Here is a 24,890-nt window from a genome sequence, read left to right as displayed (position 1 = left end):
CTCAAAAAAAAAAAAATTTTCAAAGTCCCCCTACCACAGAAAGGGATGATGTAAGGTGATACATCTGCAAGGTGGATGAATCTCAAAAATATCGTGCCAAGTGAAAGATGTCAGTCATAAACAGTCATACATGATTCAATTTATATGAAATATCCACAATAGGTAAATCCCAAGAGACAGAAAGCAGATTGGTGGCTGCCACAGGCTGGAGGGAATGATGGATATGGAGTTTTGTTTTGGGGTAAGGAAAGTATCTTGGGACAAGAGAGAGGTTGTGACTGCAAGACACTGAGAGTACACTAAATGCCATTGTTGGGAACTGAATGTTTGTGCTGCCTCACCAAAATCCATACTTTTAAGCCCTAATTACCCTAATGTGTTATTTGGAAATGGAGCCTCTGGAAGGTTAAGATTAGATTAGCTGGCCAGGCGTGGTGGCTCACGCCTGTAATCCCAGCACTTTGGGAGGCCGAAGCGGGCAGATCACCAGAGGTCAGGTGTTTCAGACCAGCCTGACCAACATGGAAAAACCCTGTTTTTACTAAAAATAAAAAATTAGCCAGGCGTGGTGGCGCATGCCTGTAGTCCCACCTACTTGGGAGGCTGAGGCAGGAGAATCGCTCGAATCCAGGAGGCAGAGGTTGCGGTGAGCTGAGATCACACCATTGCACTCCACCCTGGGAAACAAGAGCGAAACTCCGTCTCAAAAACAAACAAACAAACAAAAAAAAACAATTAGCTATAAGAGTGGGGCCCTTATGATAAATGAATTTCCTTATAAAAAGACGGGGACGGCCGTGCACAGTGGCTCACACCTGTAATCCCAACACTTTGGGAGGCCGAGGCGGGTAGATCACCTGAAATGAGGAGCTCGAGACCAGACCAGCCTGACCAACATGGTGAAACCCCGTCTCTACTAAAAATACAAAATCTGCTGGTGTGGTGTCGCATAAGTGTAATCCCAGCTACTTTGGGAGGTTGAGGCAGGAGAATTGCTTGAACCCAGGAGGCGGAGGTTGCAGCGAGCCGAGATTACGCCACTGCACTCCAGCCTGGGCAACAAGAGTAAAACACCGTCTCAAAAAAAAAAAAAAAAAAAAAAAAAAAAAAGGCAGGGACAGAGAGAAAAGAGAGAGAGAGAGAGCGAGCTGTCTCTCTCTGCATGCATGAATTAAGGAAATCCCATGTGAGCAAAAAAAAGTGAAGGCTGCTGTCTGCATGCCGGGAAGAGGGCCCTCACCGGGAACCAAACCTGCACACTGTGATCCTGGACTTCCAGCCTCCAGGACGGTGAGAGAGAAAATTCCTGCTGTTCAAGCCGCCCCGTCTATGCTATTTTGTTATGGCAGCCCAAGCAGACTAAGACAGCCACTGAACTGTACATGTTGTATTATGTGACTCTCATCTCAATTTAAAAAACTCTCCAAGTCTCTATATATCTTTTTAATTCCAGCATCTGGCAATATTCCTAGTACGTAGAAGGCATACAATAAATGGCTGTTGAAAGAATGAATGCACAAATGAAATCTCTGATAATGTCGTTTCCTGTTCAAATTTTAAATGAATGTCTACTAAAACGGAAAAGAAAATTCTGCATTCCAAGCATTCCTGTCCTTATCTGCCATTGAAACTTGATTCTCATTGTGAACAAAACCTGAAATATTCTCACTTCCACTTGGGGTGACCCTATTCATCTTGAAGACTTGTGACCTCTTCCACAGACATTTAATTCCTCGTATCTTCCCCAGTCTACACCAACCAACCATAAGTGAGGTCTGTTGTGCATCTATAATAGTTTCCAGGAATTTATCCCACTCACGTACTGCTTAAGTGATTGCTTATATGGATATCTTAAATCCTCTAATACATTTTAAAGTTTCAGGAGAGTATGAACCATGTATTAGCATTTAGATTCTTTGCTCAACATGCAGTCTTGCACATAGAATATATCCAATAGTATTTTATCAGTGAACAAAGGGTAATTTAGTTCAGACAATAAACTGGGACAGCTAGTGTTCTGACCAGACCAATTAACTGCTGAGCATCTTAAATGCAGCAAAATGACACCGACAAAGTACTTATCATAAAAGACTCCATAATTTCATTTGCTTCTTAGTATCATTATCATCTCACCATTAATAATTCATAGCCACCTTAGAATATTTTAATAGTATGATGGATTTATCACTGTAAATGAGGACCATTTAAAATAGGTTCAGGCCGGGTGCAGGAACTCACGCCTGTAATCAAAGCACTTTGGGAGGCCGAGGTAGGTGGATCACTTGAGGTCAGGAGTTCAAGATCAGCCTGGCCAACATAGTGAAACCCTGTCTCTACTAGAAACACAAAAATTAGCCGGGCATAGCACACATGCCTGTAGTCCCAACTACTCCAGAGGGTGAGGCAGGAGAATCACTTGAACCTGGGAGGCGAAGGTTGCAGTGAGCCTAGATTGCACCACTGCACTCCAGCCTGGGTGACAGAGTAAGACTCTGTCTCAAAAAACAAAATAAAATAAAATAGGTTCACATTAAATTTAAAATAGGTTCCTGCAATTAAGGAGTTTCCAATTCTCTTATAACAACATGAGAAAATAACAGTAGATGATTTGACTTTCTATTTCTGCACTGGTGGTATTAAGCAATCACCTTAATACTCATCAATTTTTAGTGCTGTATATTCTATGGATAACATTTACATAATTTTTGTTTAGCAGTTTATAATCAGATTTCAAGCTACAAGTTAGAACAACAGTGCATTAGCAGAGTACATAATATTCCTATTTCTCTATCCAGACCCAAATCCACAAGTAACAGTATCTCTGACTAAGGTGTGTTAAGTTACAAGGCAAAATGTCAAAACTAAATTTATGTTTACCTCTTTGTTTTAGAGATAGGAAATCTCTAATTTCGTTTAATCTAAATGATTTAACTCAATATAAAGGCTGCCTTACCAGGTAATTTCTTTTCTAATTGTTGTTGTTCATCTTCTAAAACTGGTTCCTCTGGTAGCCTCTGATCTACAGATGTTGAGCTTATCACAGATATACCACTGCCAGATCGAACTCTTCTGCAATTGTGGGGAAAAAGAAAAACACATTCAGACAGAGCTGTCTGGGTGGAGTTGGACAAGTTATGAAGAAGAATTTTTAAAGATTTTACCATACCATGAGCAAATTTCATTTATAGTACGGAAAAGATAAAGATTTGGTCTTCTCTATTTACAAAGAGTTTTTTAATGAATATTTGAATGTCATCAGACTCTGAGTGCCAAGCTTGTTTAAGAACCACCACCAAAATTGAAACGATCCCAAAGGATGAAAGTAGTTAATAATCAAAAAGTGGTAAGAACAATGCCTGGGACATGGTGAGCACTAAGTGGGAGCTGCTATTTCCATTGCCCTCTCAAGTGACCTTAAAATCCTCCAAGGGAAGATCAGCAGCTCAACTCACTGGGAGCATCTCCCTTCCCTTTCCAGTCTCTCCATTTCACCCTCTAAGAAACACATGCAATGTCTATACTTTACAGTTCGTAAAACAAATCACTTTGTTTACTAATTTCTTTCACTTTACACTTTTATTTATTTATTTATTTATTTTTTATTTTTATTTTTTGAGACGGAGTCTCACTCTTGTCCCCCAGGCTGGAGTGCAATGGTGCAATCTCGGCTCACTGCAACCTCTGCGTCCTGGGTTCAAGCAATTCTCCTGCCTCAGTCTCCCAAGTAGCTGGGATTACAGGTGCCTGCCATCATGCCTGGCTAATTTTTGTATTTTTAGTGGAGACAGGGTTTCACCATGTTGGCCAGGCTGATCTCGAACTCCTGACCTGAAGTGATCCACCCGCCTCGGCCTCCCAAAGTGCTGGGATTACAGGCGTGAGCCACCGCGCCACCCAGCCCACTTTATACTTTTAACTTTGCTGTGTTTAAACAGTCTCCCAATCCTTTTCATGCATTTATTATCAGCCCAATGTTGCAGTTGTGGGATTTCACAAAGTGCCTCAGCTACCTGCTGCTTCCTACATTGTCACAGTTTCCTCAGCTTGCTCCTGTACCATGTGTGTGCTGACAGTAATGGCTCTATTTCTCTTCATTTAAAGCGGATTTTGCCCCAGTCCTTCCTGCAGTTTGAGGACTCAGGACAGAAATCCTAATCTTTCTTTCATTCTCCTTTGTATTTGTAAGATCTCATATTCAGTTTTTAATGTTTGAAGCCAGAAGACAGAGCTGTCCTGGACAGCGTGTGCATGCATGCATGAATGTAAATGAGGATGCCAGTCATAACACTGGACCTCTGACTCTCTTGCTATCTTTACTGAGACTTTCTTCCAGTCCAGGGTAATTTTCTTCAATTGTCTTCCTGATTATAATTTCTATATTGCTAGCAGCTTTTGTTACCACTGAAATGTGTGGAATTCACAGGTGTGATCTCCTTGGTTTCTTCTCTATGCATATGCCCATGCAGTTTCTCTTTTGCTGCTGGCATCTGTCGTGAAAATTTCTGGTAAGCATTGATGACGTAGGTTGGTACAAAATCAACAATCTTTTGATGTTTTACTTCATTGTTTCACTAATATACTACAAGTACTTTGAAGAACAGAACGGGCCCAAGATTAATATTGATCTAGAGAAGAGTCTCTAGAATTCACGAATACTTAGTTTCCTTGTCAGGGATGGAAATTAGGTAAGACACATAAGTCAATAAAGCCAAGTTTGGAATTCATATACTCTACACACAATTTCTGATCAGAGCCAATCAATGTTCCTTACCTAAAGGAAGGTGGAATGTATTCTGGAGGCAGGACAGGTGGCAGTGGTTGGCCAGACATAGCTACATCAATGAGGTGCATTGCCAGGATAAATTCTTCTGCTGTAAGTTTTCCATCTTGATCAATGTCAGAAAGATTCCTATTCAACAAAAAGTTCGCTGTAATCCAGTTTCATGAAAATTCATGCTTTTTATTATTCATGAGTGATTTAGAAGTTCTGTTTTCTTATTGACCACAGGCCAACTGAGTCTCTTTGTCCCTCAGTTTGTCAAATTGGTATCTACTTCATACTGTTGCAAAGATAAAATTACAAGTAGTTGGGACAGTGTTCCTCATTCAACAAACGCTATGATTATAATGATACTCTTTCCCAACCTTTGCATATTTAAAATACAACACACTCATATTCCACGTATCTTTTTAAAGAGATGAGCTCTCACTCTGTTACCCAGGCGGATGTGCAATGACATGATCATAGCTCACTGCAGCCTCACTGCAGTCATGATCATAGTTTACTACAGTCTTTCCGGGCTTAAGTGATCCTCCTGCCTCAGCCTTCCAAATAGTGAGATTACAAGGTGTGCGCCACCATGCCTAGCTAATTTTTAAAATATTTTGTAAAGATGGGGGTCTCACTGTGTTGCCCAGGCTGGTCTTGATCTCTCCTGGCCTCAAGTGAGCCTACCAAATCGCTGGGATAATAGGCATAAGCCACCACACGCAGCTCTATATCATTAAATGTTCTGCTGTAGACCAGGAAATGATAAACTATCAGTAAAGGGTCAGGTAGTAAATATTTTATAGTTTATAAGACATACAATCCCTATCCTACTGAATTGTCATTTTGGCAGGAAAGTAGCCATACACAATACATAAATGAATGGGCATGGCTGTTTGTACAATAAAAATTTTCTTCACAAAAACAGATGCAGGCCAGATTCGGCCCACTGGGCGTAGCTGGCCACCCCTTAATGTAGGCCCGCAGGGTGGATCTTTATGAACTCCAGCCACAGAGTCAAAGTGTTTCCTCTTCCTCAATCTCAGGATTCAATCTCCATCATTCTTCATAATGACTCCATCATTCTTCATAATGAACTTGCCCAAGCAGCTAATTACAGAAAACATTTTCCTAGCAAGTCCAAGAATGTGATTTTACTTAACAATTTCTGGACAGTCAAAAGAAGACACATGACAACACATCCGTTCATTAGAATGTCAACAGGACAAATGCAATGGTAAACTGGCTTTGCCAATGCCAAAAATTAAGAAACCTTCTTAATTCTGAAATTTCTTTAGGTGCTAAAAACTTTTTTTTTATTGTTATAATTTCCATAAAGTAGCATGCACACCTTCTAGAGTATAAGTCTGAGAGTTTTGACAAATATGAACCACAACATACAGAATACTGTCAGTTTAGCCTAAAATTCTATGTCTCTTTGTAGCAACTCCCTCCTTTGCCCCCAGCCCCTGGCAACTGCTGATCTCTTTTCTGTTCCTCTAGTTTTGCCCTTCCCATATGCAAGACACCCAGTTTTAAAAAGAAATGCAATTGAAATAAAATGAAACTCCTGCCCGCTCCTTCTTATTCTCTGTTCCTTTTTGTGTCTCACCATTAGCCAGTCCTACATAAACCAGTTAGAAGGTGGTTGAAATTCTTACTTGTTTTTACATCACACTTGCCTAAATTATGATTATAAGCATTTAAATAAAATATCTTTTTTAGTGTGTAGTAGCAGAATATAACATTCTAACAGGAGAAGCCTCAAGTGTTTTTCTCAAATCGGAAAAGTTATACACGAGAAATTTAAAATAAACATTTCAATATAATCTGGTATCATGAGAACAATCTAATAAATAGTCAACCAACCTCCACTAATGTTAGATCTTAAGTTTGTATTTCAGGGGGTCCTAGGATACTGTTCAATACCCAGATTTAAAGAGGTCTGGGTGTGTCAAAGATATAAGATGTATACTGACTGGTCTAGTCTACTGCCAAAGGCAAGCTCTTTCATACAAAACAGAAGGGAAGAGAAGGGCAAAGGGAGCTGCATTAGAGCTTGATCATTTGTGGAACAACCATATCAACGTGGCCTGCAAGAGAATCATGAACTTTGCAGTGAGCTTTGTAGACAAGGTTTATTTTCCAGGGATAATCACCAACATATAGCTATAACACGCACACTTCTTAAGAAACTATTCTAGTTAACATTTAAATTTAAGGAAGCCTGTAGGACCTAGGCAATGCTCATCGATAGCTACTCAAAATCATTACACAATAGAGACATTATGTGCCTCTGAGGAAAGTACACAGAGACCTCTCTGGCATAGTCTTATCAAAACAAAACAACAAAACAAAAAATCAAATCTGATCCGCACTTCTCAACCAGGGATGATTTTGTACCCCAAGGCACATCTATCAAAGTCTGGAGACATTTCTGATTGTCATGCTGGGTGTGGAGCTCATGCTACTGGCATCTAGCATCTAGTGAGTAGTGGCCAGAGATGCTACTGAACATCCTACACTATACAGGACATCCCCCCATAGCGAAGATTTATCGGGCCCAAAATGTCAATAATGCTGGGGTTGAGAAACTTTGCTCTATATCTAATTACCAATTTACAGGAAATACAGAAACAAATTAGACAATCCCACAGTGATGCAATCTTCAAAAGTTAAGCCATTAAGAAACTATAGGACAAATGATCTGGTTTGTTTTTAACAGAGTTTGCTTGTTTGTTTGTTTTTTTGGTTGGGGGGTGGCCTGGGGGACTTGAGAAAAGAAGCAGAGAACAAGACAAGGGGAAATTTATAGATTAAAGGAGACATACAAGATGGAACAATCAAGTATTGCAAAATATAGGCTTATTTCAGTCCTGATTTGAACAAATAAACTATAAAACCATTTTGAGGCAATCTACGGAATTTGAACACTACCTGATGAATGATAAGGATGACTACTAAAAAATTTAGGTCAGCTATTGGTATTAGGACTATGCTAAAAAGAAAATCGGTCGGGCGCAGTGGCTCACCCTGTAATCTCAGCATTTTGGGAGGATAAGGTGGACAGATCACCTGAGGTCAGGAGTTCAAGACCAACCTGGCCACCATGGCAAAACCTCATCTCTACTAAAAATAGAAAAATTAGGCAAGCGTGGGGGTTCATGCCTGTAATCCCAGCTACTAAGGAGGCTGAGGAAGGAGAATAGGTTGAACCTGGAAGATGGAGGTTGCAGTGAGCCAAGATGGCACCACTGCACTCCAGTCTGGATGAAAGAGTGAAACTCCATCTCAAAAATAATAATAATAATAAATTAAAAAAGGAAAATCCTTCTCTTTTGAAGATATGAGCTAAAATATTTGCAGTAGAAATTATATAATAACTAAGATTTGGCTTAAAATAATCAAAGAGGCTGGGCGCAGTGGCTCACGCCTATAGTCCCAGCACTTTGGGAGGCTGAGGTGGGTGGATCACCTGAGGCTGGGAGTTCAAGACCAGCCTGACCAACATGGAGAAACCCGGTCTATACTAAAAATACAAAATTAGCCGGGCGCGGTGGTGCATGCCTGTAATCCCAGCTACTCGGGAGCTGAGGCAGGAGAATTGCTTGAACTCGGGAGGCAGAGGTTGCAGTGAGCCAGTATCACGCCACTGCACTCCAGCCTGGGCAACAAGAGTGAAACTCCGTCTCAAAAAAAGAAAGGGAGAGCCAAGATTGGTCACGAGTTGAGAACTGTTAAGTTGTATTATCACTTCTTGAGAACTTATTGCATTAATCTGCTTTTTTTTTTTGAGACGGAGTCTCACTCTGTCGCCCAGGCTGGAGTGCAGTGGCACAATCTCAGCTCACTGCAAGCTCCGCCTTCCAGGTTCATGCCATTCTCCTGCCTCAGCCTCCCGAGTAGCTGGGACTACAGGCCCCGCCACCACACCTGGCTAATTTTTTTGCATTTTTAGTAGAGGTGGGGCTTCACCATGTTAGCCAGGATGGTCTCGATCTCCTGACCCCATGATCTGCCCGCCTCAGCCTTCCAAAATGCTGGGATTACAGGCGTGAGCCACCATGCCCGGCTGCTTTTGTGTTTTTCAAAATCGAGACAGGAAATAGTATTAAAAAAGAGGCAATCATTACAACTCATTGAAATTAAACAAATTCTACATATTCCCCCACAAAAAAGCGGTATTAATCTAAAACCCATGAGGCCACACCAATCTAAGCAAGTTTCTACTTTATCCAAACCAAAGAACTTTTCATTCCTTACCATATTGAAGCCAGCTGCGCCTGTGGTAAACTTGATTGCATAAGAATAGTTCTTGCTTGGGGACCTAAACAGGAACCGGGGAAAGGACATACAGATGAGCCAGCAAATACTCACTGTACAGAAGGACCAGGGTTCTGTGTATATGGACTACTCCATGACCTCATGCAATCACAATGCTTTAAATAACATTTGCTACGACTGCAGGGGCTTTGTAAAAAGGAAATTAAACCCCAATGAAAAACGGGAGAAACACAGAGCACAGCATCTGACACATAATAAATTTTTGTTAAATGGATGTTTGATAAAGAATGACCATGTGAAAGATTTAGAGTTTCAAAATATAACCTGACCTTTTGTCCACATGACCATCTTTATTTGTACCGGGCTTTATTTACAAAGTTGAAACTTATTCTCTTCAAGTTTAACATCTTTTGCAACTGCTACCACCTGCTGCCTCCACCCTGCTCAACCTCAGGTAAATTCAGGGAAATTTCGGAGAATCTTAGAGGAGGAAGGGACCTTGGAGAGATCTCCGGGAAACTGTTTCACTAAACAGACTTAAAAAGAAAAAAAAAAAAGTTGCAGGAAGGGCTGACAGCCAGTATTAAAACACATTTCCAGCCTGACGTGGTCGCTCACGCCTGTAATCCCAGCATTTTGGGAGGCTGAGGCAGGCAGATGGCTTGCGCTCAGGAGTTCGAGACCAGATGGCAAAACCCCATCTCCACCAAAAGTGCAAAAAATTAGCTGGGTGTGGTGGCATGAGCCTGTGGTCGCAGTTTCTCGGGAGGCTGAAGTAGGAGGATCACTTGAGCCCCAGAGGCAGAGGCTGCAGTGAGCCAAGATTACACCACTGCATTCCATCCTGGGCAACAGAGTGAGACACTGTCTCAATTAAAAAAATCAAACAAAACACATTTTCTATGTTAGCCAAGAGAAACAAAAAACGAAAAACAAAAAAGAAGAATTCCTGGAATTTCAACTCTTCTCTCAAAATGAGCTCTCATTTCTTAAAATAATCATACACATCTTCACTTCTGGTATGAAAGTGGCCTTAGACATCAGACAAAAGCACAGTGGGAGACTCTGTTTAAATAAACTAGGGTCAGGGAGGGAGAAATAAATGTGTCTTCCTTTCCAGCACTGCCTCTCAAGGTGTGGTCCCAGGAAGACTGATGGACAGAGGAATGGAAGGCTGTGGCAATTTTTTTGGGAAGATTCTGGTGCATATGCTTTTGCTTTTTGCTATTATTTCATTCTTCAAGCGTCACCTCCTCAAAACCCACAAAACTGGATGTGTTTTTGCATGGCCAGCAGTAGAGGTCAGGGAACCAAGGAGCTTAGGCTCTAATCCTGGCTTAGTCAAGACTTTGCTGAGTGACTGGGAGAGGTAGTCTGGACCCTAGTTTGCTCATTTCAGATAAACCGGTCTATGACCCATTGGGGCAGTGAGCTTAGCATCACATTAGCACACGAAAGGTGCTCTAATGGCAGGTAACATTACTCACAATAGTTCAACTTTTATTTACATATAAAATCCTCACAGAAAAGCACACATATGGATACATGTGGATATATACACATGCACATGTACACAGCTGAATTAATTTTCCAAAGTGAAAATACTCAAACACTATGGAGGTCATGAAAGAGAGTATAACTGTACCCCAGATGCCCCTCTTTGCCTCTCTTTTAGTATCACCTACCACCAAGGTAGCCTAACTTCTACCCACAGTTTGTCCGCTGTTCCACCTGGCTTATTTTGCTCAGAGTTGTAGAACATTAATCCTCACTGCTACGTAGTGTATCATTGTGTCATTATATCCCAATTTATTGTCCATTCTACTGTTTTCTTTTTTTGAGATGGAGTCTCACTCTGTCACCCAGGCTGGAGTGCAGTGGTGCCATCTTGGCTCCCTGCAACCTCCACTACCTGGGTTCAAGTGATTCTCCTGCCCTCAGCCTCCTGAGTAGCTGGGACTACAGGCATGCGCCACCACGCCTGGCTAATTTTGTATTTTTTTTTAAATAGAGATGAGGTTTCCCCATGTTGGCCAAGCTGGTCTCAAACTCCTGACCTCAAGTGATCCGCCCGCCTTGGCCTCCCAAAGTGCTGGGATTCCAGGTATGAGCCACTGTGCCCGGCCTGTCCATTCTACTATTGATAGGCATTCAGGTAGTTTTCAATTAGGGCTACTATTAATAGTGAGCATTCTAACTTTTGGTGAATATATGAACACACTCCTGCTGGGTATGTGTGCGTACATGAGCATGTGTGTCTTTTGGGAGCATCTAAGAATAAAAAATCTACTGAATTCACGTGAAGATTCTAAAGGACTCTGGTACAATGGAATAAGCAAAGTTCAGGCATCACTTTCTTTAGTCTGTAACACTGCATCTAGAATGTTGGTAACAAAGTGCAATTAACAAAACTTTAGTGGATGATTTAATTTACACTTGTAACAATAGCCCTTACTCTGGAACGATATAAAAGGAAGTTAAATATTTTATCTATTACACATAAAAAGCCTAACGATAAATGTGAAGAACTACTAGCTCTAAACCTGGATATCAGGAGACTTGGATTCTAGTCCTGACTCCCTAATGGCATGTGGCATTAACAAAACTACTTTAACTCTAAAATGAAGTTCTTCCATCCGTGAAATGAGGAAAATAATCTATAACAGAGATTGGTAAAGCATAGCCCTTAGGCCAGATCTGGCCCACAGCCTGTTTTCCTAAGCAAAGCTTTATTAAAACAGCCATATCCACTGATTTAAGCATGACATATGGCTGCTGTCATGCTACAATGGCAAAGTTAAGTAGTTGCAGCAGAGAACATATGACCTATGAGCCTAATATTGTGCTATTCTTTACAGAAAATGTTTGCTGATCCCCACACTAGAAGATCACAATTATCTCTTGTAATTCTACTATTTGTCTATATATGTCCTAAATTGATATTGCAGAACATTAAAAATAGATCAGCAACAGCTAAGATAGCAGCTAAGTACATTTGGACAACACAGTTGAGCTTTGAGTGCACAGAACTCTTCTGTTGAAACCTAGGTACATAAAGGGATATCTGTTTTGGAGTATTGGCTTATAAGGAAATATAGGAATAAAACCAGAAATCCCAAGCACACAAACTCCACTTCTGGCATCCGTGTTTGGGCAGAGAAGTATGGCTAGAAAGGAGAGAGTAACTACGTGAAATGAGCTTTATTTGAAATAATGACTAAGACTTTAGCTTTTCTGATTAACAGATGAATTACCAAATAGCATATTCATTGTTTCAGAATGCAACAATAAAATACCTCTTTGAGAAGAGGGGCTAGTAGTAACGGGAATACCAGAGTTCTAGAGCTTCTTACATAACCTTAATTAAAGAATGATCCCTCTCTATTTTATAAGGCTGTCTCTTTTAAGGGCATGCAACAGTATACACATCAAGCTGTGAAGGAAGAACATGGTGTCCAACAGGACGTATTAGCTAAATCAACCCAGGTAATCAGTGGGGTAAATAGCGCCACTGCTAAAGTCAGGCACTGTGGCTCACGCCTATAATCCCACCACTTTGGGAGGCAGAGATAGGCAGATCACTTAAGCTCAGGAGTTTGAGACCAGCCTGGGGAACATGGCAAAACCCAGTTTCTACAAAAAGTACAAAAAATTAGCTGGGCATGGTGGCGCATGCCTGAAGTCCCAGCTACTGGGGGGCTGAGGTGGGAGGATCCCGAGCCTCGGAAATCAAGGCAGCAGTGAACTGTGATCATGTCACTGTACTCCAGCCTGGGCGCCTGTAATCCCAGCACTTTGGGAGGACAAGGTGGTAGGATTGCTTGAGGTCAGGAGTTCAAAATCAGCCTGGACAACAAAGCAAGATCCCACCTCTAAAGAAAAATTTTAAACAAATTAAATTTCTATTATTCCCATTTTAAAATTTACTGTAATAAATTATTCTACTTGACATGACTATACAAAGGTCTGGTTCAAAAGTAAAATTCCCACCTTAAATTCTTGCTGGATAAAAGTAGCAATAAGTATGCAGATAAACAATATCAAAATCTGCCTTCTTTCCAGTATATTTCAAATTTTACCTTCTGCCTCAGATATTTAAAAGTTCTAAATGTTCAAGTGCCTGGGTCATTATATTTGGAATGTAGATACTGCATTTCATTCATAAAACACAAATCCTACCAAGAAAGAGAGAATTTCTCAATGTCTCAATTGAATACTATTTTAATCAACTCACAGCAAACGCCAATAACGTTTTCAAGAAATATTTTTGGATTAATTGGCAATGTAGTTCTGGGTTTGTATGGAGAACTGGTGTCAAACAACCATGTAAAACAGTACTTAAAAATATGCTATTAGGCCGGGCGCGGTGGCTCAAGCCTGTAATCCCAGCACTTTGGGAGGCCGAGACGGGTGGATCATGAGGTCAGGAGATCGAGACTATCCTGGCTAACACGGTGAAACCCCGTCTCTACTAAAAAATACAAAAAACTAGCCGGGCGAGGTGACGGGCGCCTGTACTCCCAGCTACTCGGGAGACTGAGGCAGGAGAATGGTGTGAACCCGGGAGGCAGAGCTTGCAGTGAGCTGAGATCCGGCCACAGTACTCCAGCCCGGGTGACGGAGCAAGACTCCGCCTCAAAAAAAAAAAAATGCTATTAAATATACCTTCAGTGGGCTGGGTGCAGTGGCTCATGCCCATAATCCCAGCCTAGCTTATGCAGGCTCTGCTTTTTTTCTTTTTGAGTTGGAGCTTCACTCTTGTTGCCCAGCCCGGAGTGCAATGGTACGATCTCAGCCCACTGCAATCTCCACCTCCTGGGTTCAAGTGAGTCTCCTGCCTTAGTCTCCCAAGTAGCTGGGATTACAGACATGTACCACCACTTTGGGGGGCTGAGGTGGGTAGATCACCTGAGGTCAGAAGTTTGAGACCTGCCTGAGCAACATGGTGAAACCATGTTTCTACTAAAAATATAAAATTAGCCGGGCTAATTTTAAATTATTAAAGTATATATACAACTTGAAACAGCCACTCGGTCTATTGTGTTTATCCATGATTCTGGAAAAATAATTATTTTGAGGGAAATGTTTATGATCTTAAAAATGGGAAATACCCATGGCAAAAAAAAAAAAAAATAGTGATAATAAAATGAATAAAATATGAAAGTTAGATATGATTATCTAGAGAAGTTCTTAGTTTACTATCATTGAGGAACTTTACCAGGCTATTCCTTATGGATAAGGAGGGATCTTGGGTCACAGCAACCTCTGCCTCCTGGGTTCAAGCAAGTGTCCTGCCTCAGTAGCTGGGATTAGAGGTGCCCAGCACTACGCCCAGCTAATTTTTGTATTTTTAGTAGAGACCATGTTGGCCAGGCTGGTCTCAAACTCCTGACCTCAGGTGATCCACTCGCCTTGGCCTCCCGAAGTGCTGAGACTGGGATTATAGGCATGAGCCACGGCGCCCAGCCTTCTTTACAACTTTCTAACAAGTATTTAACCCTTCATGAGAAAAATTTTGAACGGTATGTTAAAATTCCTGTCTATCCTTCTGATGTAGATAACAGAATCATTCTTCTTTTAAAAAAATCCATTGAGATCATCTAAGTTAACTCTGGCCTTTTATATTAATAGACAAAGAAATATCCAAAGTGGTGAGCCCTATCTGGGCAGTGACAGAGCCATGCTCCCAACTCCCTGCTTTCACCCTGCCTGCTGCCTCCAACTCTAACCTAGTGAACAGACACAGCTTCAAGTTCATCAAGTTCAAAGCTGGACTTCAGAAGCTGAAGCTAGTTTTTGTTCAAAGAAGTGTTTCTTTGCTAGTGCCTTGATTTGCATATCAGTGGCTTGCAGTGTACAGGAGTCTCCCTGGTCTATGTTCCATTTTACCACGAAGCAATGGGGCATGAGAGAATGATATAACTACATAAAGAGTTATCAGTGGATAAGAACACGAGATAACAGAGACAATGAAAACACGGCTAAGAAATAAGCACACAGACATTTGGAAAACATCCATGACCCAATATCTAGAGACAGTTTGCGTTGAAAACAAAGATCATATTTCACTAATTTTTATTTGTAAATACCTGTTAAGTGTCCACTCATAGTTTTGTCATGACTATTGAATAACTGCCTGTATTTCAGTCTTGATGACTGAGGAACAGCCCATTCTGCCACTGGTGGGACACTGTGGGGAAAAGAAACAGGAAAGAGGATTATCCGTAAGGAACAGCCTGGTAAAGTTCCTCAATGACAGTAAACTAAGAACTTCTCTAGATAATCATATCTAACTTTCATATTTTATTCATTTTATTATCACTATTTTTTTTCTGCCATGGTATTTCCCATTTTTAAGATCACAAACATTTCCCTCAAAATAATTATTTTTCCAGAATCATGGATAAACACAATAGACCGAGTGGTTGTTTCAAGTTGTATATATAATTTAATAATTTAAAGGTTCTACAAAAGTATGAAAAACCTCTTGTAACTGAGGTAATATAGTAATATCCAGGCTATTCTAATTTCGAAAACACTTCATTTTTGGTTAAAAAGCAATGCTAAAAGCAAACCAGTAACTGCCTTTAAAGGTACTAATTCTCCAAAAATGTTTTAACTTTTTATACACGAATATACAGGACCCATTTCTTAATGAAGTGAAATTACTCCATTCTGTAAGTTTAAATCCAGACCCATTGTACAGTTTCCCAGAGAGAGAGAACAGAACATTTCCAGGGTCATGACATATAAGCAGAGTGGAATGGAGACAGCTTCACTTCCTTGACTACAATCCAATACTGATCTCTCCTTGACAACATGCCACAATCCTGACTTGGCCCAAGGACACACCTGCCAGTAGTTCGGCTGGGTCTACACTTCCTTAGTGATTAGTCCCTCAGATGCCACTGTCCACACAAATATCACACTGGTACCAATGGCCTGTTAAGCTTCAACATCTAAACCAAACCCAATGGCTGAGCTCAGACAGTAAAAATGGCATTCCCCTTCCAGGACAGATTATAACTAATGCTCTGTTTGCAATTTCATTTCAACAAAGAAATCTATTTCAAACATGTAAAAGCAAAATCTTACTGAAATATTGAACTTTTTAATCATCATTTCCATGTGTTACCTATGCATTTATACCTATTATACACAGTTCAAGTATAGGAAATAGCTCCCAAACACTGGAGAAGTACTTACATGAATTCACCTTTTTCAATTTTTATGAATTTCTTAATAAAAAACACTTACCACAATCTACTCTGCTGTAGGTACTTCAGCATCAACTTTCTCATGTTAAACTAACTAGTATTTTGCTGATTCCAACTCCTGCCTATTTGTCAAGAAGCTAACTATCTAGTTCCTACATGCCAGGAATGTTGGGTGTTACACACAGAAGTTGTCCCAGATTACACTTATCACATCAGAGTTTTCTGCCAAATTCCTGAGAATTTAAATTGACTAAAAACTCATTAAGATGTACCCAAAAGTTCAATACTGCATTGCAAAAATTGGCTAGAAATTTAAGTTATTAACAAGGTGACAACTAATATTAAAAAAAAGTTGTTTTAATAGCACTAATGTTTGCTAATACTGATAGTTTATTCATTCTAATTTCACAAATCAATAAGGCAGGTTTCAAAATCGCTTCTACAAAGTCATAATAAAACTCAAAACTTCAGCATGGTAAAGGATAATTTTATTTATTTATTTATTTTTTAAGAAAGAATCTGGCCGTGTCGCCCAGGATGGAGTGCAATGCCGCCATCTCAGCTCACTGCAACCTCCACCTCCTGGGTTCAAGCAATTCTCCTGCCTTAGCCTCCCAAGTAGCTGGGATTACAGGCACCCACCACCACATCCAGCTAATTTTTGTATTTTTAGTAGAGATGGGGTTTCACCATGTTGGCCAGGCTGGTTTCAAACTCCTGACCTCATGATCTGCCCACCTCGGCGTCCCAAAGTGCTGGGATTACAGGCGTGAGCCACCGCGCCCAGCCCAGGAGAATTTTTTTTTAAAAAGGAACTTAGTATAAGATGATACAGGTTTAAATCTCAGGTCCACCATGCACTAAGCTGTAAACTATGGGTGAGGACTATGGGTGAGGACTAGAGCTTCTCTGGGTGTGCTTCCTCATTCACGATCTTGAGACATCTACTGCGTAAGTAGTTGTGGGGTTGAATAGGATTAATGATGTACCGCCTGGCAAAGTAGATGCCCAATACATATTCAAGCATCTTAAGAGTAAAACCTCAATTAAATGGAACACAAATAAATACCTGTATCCTACAATTAAATGAAGTTTTTTAGAGAAAACTTGCATAGTTAAGAACACACGCCTTAAAATCAGACATAACTCAGTTTGACTCGGCTCTGTCACTTCCGAGTTATGTTCTGTTGAACGAGTTATATAATGTCTCTGAGCTTGTCCCTCATCTATAACAGACAGTAACAGAATCATCTCATGGGGAAGAATGAGTTAATGTATATAAAGCTTTTGGCATAGTGCTTTTCAGTTTATGGATTTTCTTTAAATCATTTTTAAAAGTAATGAAGGCATCACTGAATTATATTCAACATGCTTTTCTCTTGAAAGTGGGAAAATGACTTGATTCACTTAACAATTTCCAGTGAGGATGACACAAGACAGGATGACTTCCAAAGGCTTTTCTTTTTTTTTAAGGCAGGGTTAGGGTCTTGCTCCACCGTCACCCAGGCAAGAGCGCAGTGGCACGATCACAGCTTACTGCAGCGTCAATCTTCCTGGCTCCAGCCATCCTCCCATCTAATTTTAAAATGTTTGTATTAACAAGGTCTCCGCATGCTGCTCAAGCTGGTCTCAAACTCATGGGCTCAAGTGATCCTCCTGCCTCAGCCTCTCAGAGTGCTGGGATTACAGGCATGAGCCACCACACCCGGCCCAAGTTTTGAGATGGCTTAAAAGAGACTTAATTTCTCATCTTAGTGTAGCAGTATGCAAGGGTAAAACATATGAGTGAAATAAAATAAAAATATGAAAGGTAATAATTGAAACCAAGGTTGACCAAAACATAAGCAATAATTGAGCCACACATTTGATTAATGTGAATTGTCCACAATCTGGATAATTTATTTCATAATAAATGGTCTTTAATAGGATTTTACTAACTACCCATATAAACTCCATAAGATTATCTGAGATAGAATTAAAACTAAGGCCAACTATAACTCCAATCTTCATATAAAAATTTTATACATAAATTGGTAAATCATAAACACATAAAATAGTTCATGTGCTTTTTTCCCTTATATCCAGAATTTTATCTTACTGTTTTTAAACATTTTTTTACTATCCATTTATCCTCTTTAAAAAAAAAAAAATACACAAAGCCTTTAAGGAAATGTTACGTCCTTGATTTCTGTCATCTCCACAACAAATTAATGATAAAAACTAGTGACACTATCCAGAAATTAAGAAAATTATTATTAGCACTCTACAAAAGCCTGCAAAAAAGATGACAACAACAAAAAGAATATAGATGATTCATGGTCAAATTTATACTTTAATCAGGTAACGGCTTTAACCACACTTCCCATTTAAAAACAAGCAAACTTACCTGGCCACGTCAAATGACTGTGCCTTTTGTAATTTAGTGTTTAGTTGTGACCCTGGACCAGATCTACTAAAGGAAGAACTCTTTGGCAATGTAACGGCTGTAAAAATAAATGTTGAATAATTTTAATTCTACAAAGATAAGAAACTTTCCCCAATTTACAAAATTAAAATGCACAGTCAACGAAATCTGAGGCAGAAATAATTCCCCTTTCTTGCCAGCCTAGACCAAAAGAGCTTTTCCTTCCTTACTCTCTGTCCTCCTACCAAAAAGGTTTCTAGATTTACTTGTTCTACTGAAAATCACCTTACTGTGTAGTAATGCTGATTTCCATAAAATTTTACTCTTCATTAAACATTTAGTATCACATTTTATAGGACCTATTCCAATAGTTAAAGAGGTAACAGCTTAAATATATCAAATGGTATTTTCTTCCCTGCACTGAAGGAGCTGAAGTATTAGTTCCAGATGTAAAAGCCAAGAAGTCACAAACTGTAGTCTTGGCCAGGTAAAATGTGATGCTAGGGAAGGTCAGCTTTTGTGTCTGATTATCACCAGGGTTGGTTAGTTGTGGGTCAGAAAAAAAAACACTCTGTGTCTCAGCCACATTCCCTCACCCTTGCCTGATGGCAAATGACTTGTAACTTTTGCCATTAGCCACAAAAGAATAGAAGACTCAGAGTGTGTGGATTTGCTTATACTCCTGGAAAAACAACTCCACACACTTTCTGGGCTACCATCATGCCCACAGTCATGGTGATATATGCAAGCTGAACTACATGTGACAAGAAAAAAATCTAAAAAAAGGAGGTACATTTAGTTTATTTGGCCATAACTTAAAGATATATCCTGACATATATAACAAATTCAGGGGGCCACAGGCACAGAAACGTTTCAAGTATGATGCTAAAACCCATGTCATCAATACTGAATTTACTTAGATGTAGTCAAAGTACTTTAAAAATAATACTTTCCATATTGATATAAATTCATTAAGATGTTAGACCAAGGCTATCTACATCTACAGTTTTATACTTTATTTTAACTAAAGACTTCATAAAGTCTCAAAGTGGAATTAATTAAACCAGAAACTTTTAAATCCTTTCCTTCAATTAAGCAGGCATGTAATACCATGAAATAGTATAAACTGTTCTTTTTTATTCTTTACCACCATCCCCAACATAATTCTATTCCCAGGGGATTGGCTTGCTTATTAGCAATTCATAGTAGCTAAAGAAAAGTAGTAACTGATATATAAAAATAGAAAATGTTCAAATACAGATCAACTTCGACTGCTCTTCTCAGCCCTTGAAAGAAAATTACATTTGTGGCTTTCACTACTGAGCTCACCTTTGCCCACAGCGGTATGCAGAAATCTGTAATTCTCTTTCACTCTCTCCACACTAGCATATCCCATTTAATACAGTGGAAAAAAATGTGAAATTAAGTGAAAAAAATAAAGATATTTTCCTCTGGACTAAAATATCATTTAAATATAATTAGAAGGTAAAAAGATTTTAATAATGAACAGCAAAATACCAGTAGTGAAAATTCAGCCTATGGTTTCAGCAAGTCACATACCAGGATGAGCAAATGGAGGCAGAGGTTGTATAACAGGGGGAGCCCCGTTAGCCAGGGGGGGCACAGCTGCTGTGGGAACAGAAGATACTAGGGGTGGAGACATTCCAACAACTGGAATGGATCCCATTGGCACTGGAGCAACAGCTGTAAGCGGTGGCATGCTGGCGATACCTCCCATACCTATGAAGAAAAAAAAGCCCAGCACAGTTCACATCCAATCACATTTCAACACTGAATAATAATTAACCCAGTACTGCTTAAAGAAAATCGCTTTCCAGTTGTAATACATTCCAATTAAAATAGGGCTTCAAGTTAATCATTTTAAAGAGTAACAAAAATTATGTCAAGGATCACATCAAAAGGACTCAAGACTCAACCTGAAGACAGATCAAACAAGATGAGAATCAAAAAGTATAATAACTGCAGTGGACTTAAAGGCTCAAATACAATTAAATCCATGAGTTCAAAATTATATTTAAAAATAAACAAAATCCTAACTGGTCAAAAAAGGAGGACGCTAAGGCAATCAATTTACTACTTCGAAATAAAAGGTAGAAAAATCAAACTGCAATCTACCTTTTCTGTGTTTATTATACCTCAGGGAAACCAGATATTTGATGGGGAAAGCATCTTTATTTATTTATTTGAGATGGAGTCTCACTCTGTCACCTAGGCTGGAGTGCAGTGGCGTGATCTTGGCTCACTGCAACCTCCACCTCCTGAGCTCAAGTGATTCTCCTGCCTCAGTCTCCCAAATAGCTGGATTACAGGTGCCCACCATCATGCCCGGCTATTTTTGTGTTTTTAGTAGAGATGGGGTTTCACCATGTTGGCCAGGATGGTCTCAAACTCCTGACCTCAGGTGATCCACCCTCCTTGGCCTCCCAAAGCGCCAGGATTACAGGCATGAGCCACTGCGCCTGGCCCCAGAAGCATCTTTATATAAAAATATTCTAACCAATAAAGAAGAAATGATAAAACAAAAATAAATGTTTCCAGCTGGGCACAGTGGCTTATGCCTGTAACCTCACTACTTTGGAAGGCCAAGGCAGGAGGATCGCTTGAGGGCAGGAGTCCAAAACCAGACTGGGCAATATAGCAAAATTCCATCTCTACAAAAAATTTTAAAAATTAGCCAGGCATGGTGGTACCCGCCTGTAGTCCTAGCTATATGGAAGGCTGAGTTGGGAGGATCACTTATGCTGAACAGGTTGAGGCTAGAGTGAGCCACAATCACACCATAGTACTCCAGCCTGGGCAATACAGTGAGATCCTTGTCTCAAAAAAAAAAAAAGTAAAAAGCTTCCCTTCTTTTGTATTTCTCTGTCCTAACTTTAATACCTTCTCTCATGTTGAGTAAATAAATTTTAGTGTTTAAATGCCCCCTATTGATTTTTTAAAAATATTTTTGTTTGTTTGAGACAAGATCTCGCTCTGTTGCCCAGGCTACCATGAAATGGCATGATCATAGCTCACTGTAGCCTTCACCTTCTGGGCTCAAGTGATTGTCCCAGCTCAGCCCCCCAACTTGCTGGAACCACAGGTGTGCATCCCCACATCCAGTTTCACACATTTTTTTTTTTTTTTGGGTGGGGGGCGGTAGAGATGAGGTCTGACTACATTGCCTGAGCTGGTCTCGAACTTCTGGGCTCAAGTGATCATCCTGCCTCAGCCTCTCAAAGTGCTGAAATTACCAGCGTGAGTCACCATGTCTGACGTTTACTATTTTTCAAAAGTAAATTTTCTTTTCAACCTGAGAAAGCTAACTGAAATGAGTATTATTACATAATAATAGTAATTAAAACATTAATTTTCTTTTTTTCTTTTATTATTAGAGATAAAGTCTCACTCTCACCCAGGCTGAAGTACAGTCATGTGATCATAGCTCACTGTAACCTTAAACTCCTGGGCACAAGGGATTCTTTTGCCTCAGCTTCCCAAGTAGCTGGGACTACAGAAACGCACCACCAAATGCAGCTCATTTTTTATTTTTTGTAGAAACAGGGTCATGCTATAATACTCAGTCTGGTCTCAAACTCCTGGCCTCAAGCCTCTCACAGTGCTGAGACTACAGGGGTGAGCCACTGTATCCATCCAAAAGTACTTTTCTATGTGCTTGTTGTAGGGATTAAAATCTCCAAATTAATTTATCATATTCAACTTCTAATGGCAGAATATAGAAACTTTACACAAATATAGCTCAATTCCCTTTCTCTTCTTCTGTGCTATTACTGTCACATACATTATAATTTTATATGTTACAAGCCCAATAATAGTTATAATTATTACTTTACACAATCTTATATCTTTTAAACTTGAGAGAAAAGAAGAAAAATAGATTTACATGGTCTTTTAAATTAACCTACATATTTATCATTTTTGATGCTCATTTCTTTCCATATATTACAGTTACCACCTTTTGTCATTTCATTTCATCCTGGAAGTCTTCCTTCAGTATTCCTTCTAAGGTAGGTCTACTAGTAATGAATTCTCTCAGTTTTTGTTTATTTGAAAAGGTCATTATTTCACCTACATTTTTATTTTTTATTTTATTTATTTATTTTTTAGACAGAGTCTCGCTCTGTCGCCCAGGCTGGAGTGCAGTGGCCAGATCTCAGCTCACTGCAAGCTCCACCTCCCGGGTTTACACCATTCTCCTGCCTCAGCCTCCCCAGTAACTGGGACTACAGGCGCCTGCCACATCGCCCGGCTAGTTTTTTTGTATTTTTTTTAGTAGAGACGGGGTTTCACCGTGTTAGCCAGGATGGTCTCGATCTCCTGACCTCGTGATCCGCCTGTCTCGGCCTCCCAAAGTGCTGGGATTACAGGCTTGAGCCACCGCGCCCGGCCTCACCTACATTTTTAAATGATAGTTTTGCTGAATATAGAATTTTGGGTTGAATTTTTTCTTGCAGCATTTTGAAAATTCCACTGCCTTCTAACCTCCATTGTTTTCTATTACAAGTTTGCTGTTATTTGTATCTATGCTCCCCTATCCTTGATGAGTTTCTCTTACTGCTTTCAAGGTTTTATCTCTGTGTTTGACTTTTGTAGTTTAACTATGATGTGTCTGGATGTAGATCTCTTTGTATTTACCCTACTTGAGGTGTGTTGAACTTTTGATTGTGTAGACTATTGCTTTTCACCAAATGTGGCAAGTGTTTGGCTTTTCTTCTTCAAATATTTTTTCTGTACCTTTCTGTCACGATTCTCCTTCTAAGACTCCCATGACACACATATTGGTAAACTTGGTCTTGTTTCGTAAGTCTCTGAAACTTTGTTATTTTTTTTTTCAATCTTTTTGTTCCATATTCTTCAGACTGAATAATTTCTATTGATTAATCTTCAACTTCGCTGACTCTGTCTTCTGCTACATTGAATCTGCTACTGAGATCCTGTGGTAAATTTTTCATTTTAGTTGCTGAACTTTTCAGGTTTTGTTTTTGTTTTGAGACAAGGCCTCACTCTGTTGCCCAGGCTGGAGCACAGGGGCGTGATCTTGGCTCACTGCAGCCTCCTGGGTTCAAGTGATTCTCCTGCCTCAGGCTCCCGAGTAGCTGGGATTACAGGCATCTGCCACCACGCCAAGCTAATTTTTGCATTTTTAGTAGAGACAGGGTTTCATCATGTTGGCCGGGCTGGCCTCCAACTTTTAACCTCAGGTGATCCGCTACCTCGGCCTCCCAAAGAACTGGGATTACAGCCGTGAGCCACCACGCCCAGCCTTAGTTTTTCCTATTTTGTGATGGAGTTTCACTCTTGTTGCCCAGGCTGGAGTATAATGGAGTATAATGGCACAATCTCATCTCACTGTAACCTCTGCCTCCTGGCTTCAAGGGATTCTCCTGCTTCAGCCTCCCAAGTAGCTGGGAGCCACCATGTCCAGCTAATTTTTTGTATTTTCAGCAGAGACAGGGTTTCATCATGTTGGCCAGGCGGGTCTCGAACTCTCTACCTCACGTGATCCACCAGCCTCGGCCTCCCAAAGTGCTGGGATCACAGGTGTGAGCCACTGTGGCGGGCCGGTTATTGAAGTTTTCACGTCAGTTGTCATACTTTTCTAGAATTTCAATTTTCCTCTTTTTTGTAATTTCTATTGTTTTTTGGAGAGTGTCTGTTTGTTGATTCATTTCCATGCTTTCCTTTAGTTCTTCAGTTCTTTGAGCATAATTGTTGCTTTGAAGCCTTTGTCTGCTAAATGAATCCAACAGCTGGATCAGAGATAGTTCCTACTGACTGCTTCTTTTCTTGAGGGTGAGACAATACCTTCCTGCTATTTTTTTCATGTCTCAAATGTAGGTGAAAATGGACATTCAGATAATATATTGTAGCTACTCTGGCTCTGATTTTCCCCCTGAAGGTTGTTGTTTCTATCTTTATTTAGTAACCGGCATAGGCTAATTCAGAAAAATCGATCCTCCCTTGTTGTGCAGCCCCTGATGGATCTGCTCAGTGGGTTTTAAAAAATTCGTTTTTATCTTGAAGCCCGGCTTTTTAGGGATTGCACCTGTATCTTTCTAGCACATTAGTCAGCCAATGATGGGACAGAAGTTGTGCTCAAACACCTCAAGTCAGTAAGGCTTCCTTTCTCTGCCAATCCGTCAGCACAAAAATGCATTCAAAGTTCAGACCCTTTTAAAGTCTTCCCCAACTTTAA

General features: G+C 40.1%; 1 protein-coding gene across 2 annotated transcripts in view; it reads right to left on the bottom strand.

The window, feature by feature from the left end:
• The window catches only part of ITSN1 (intersectin 1), a 247,032-nt gene that overhangs the window by 117,398 nt on the left and 104,744 nt on the right, over positions 1 to 24,890 (bottom strand). For both annotated transcript variants that reach the window (XM_017883938.1, XM_017883937.1), the window contains exons 6-11: positions 20,234 to 20,413; positions 18,656 to 18,752; positions 15,142 to 15,242; positions 9,032 to 9,095; positions 4,772 to 4,909; positions 2,954 to 3,069 (exon numbers count right to left, since the gene is read on the bottom strand). In XM_017883938.1, the coding sequence (XP_017739427.1) occupies positions 2,954 to 3,069; positions 4,772 to 4,909; positions 9,032 to 9,095; positions 15,142 to 15,242; positions 18,656 to 18,752; positions 20,234 to 20,413 (696 nt within the window). The remainder of the gene's footprint in view (positions 1 to 2,953; positions 3,070 to 4,771; positions 4,910 to 9,031; positions 9,096 to 15,141; positions 15,243 to 18,655; positions 18,753 to 20,233; positions 20,414 to 24,890) is intronic.

This window comes from Rhinopithecus bieti, unplaced genomic scaffold, assembly GCF_001698545.2.
Source record: "Rhinopithecus bieti isolate Rb0 unplaced genomic scaffold, ASM169854v2 scaffold_13207, whole genome shotgun sequence".
Taxonomy (NCBI): Eukaryota; Metazoa; Chordata; class Mammalia; order Primates; family Cercopithecidae; genus Rhinopithecus; species Rhinopithecus bieti.
Note: the sequence above shows the minus strand (reverse complement) of the source record. Positions and strands in the feature narration are given on the sequence as shown.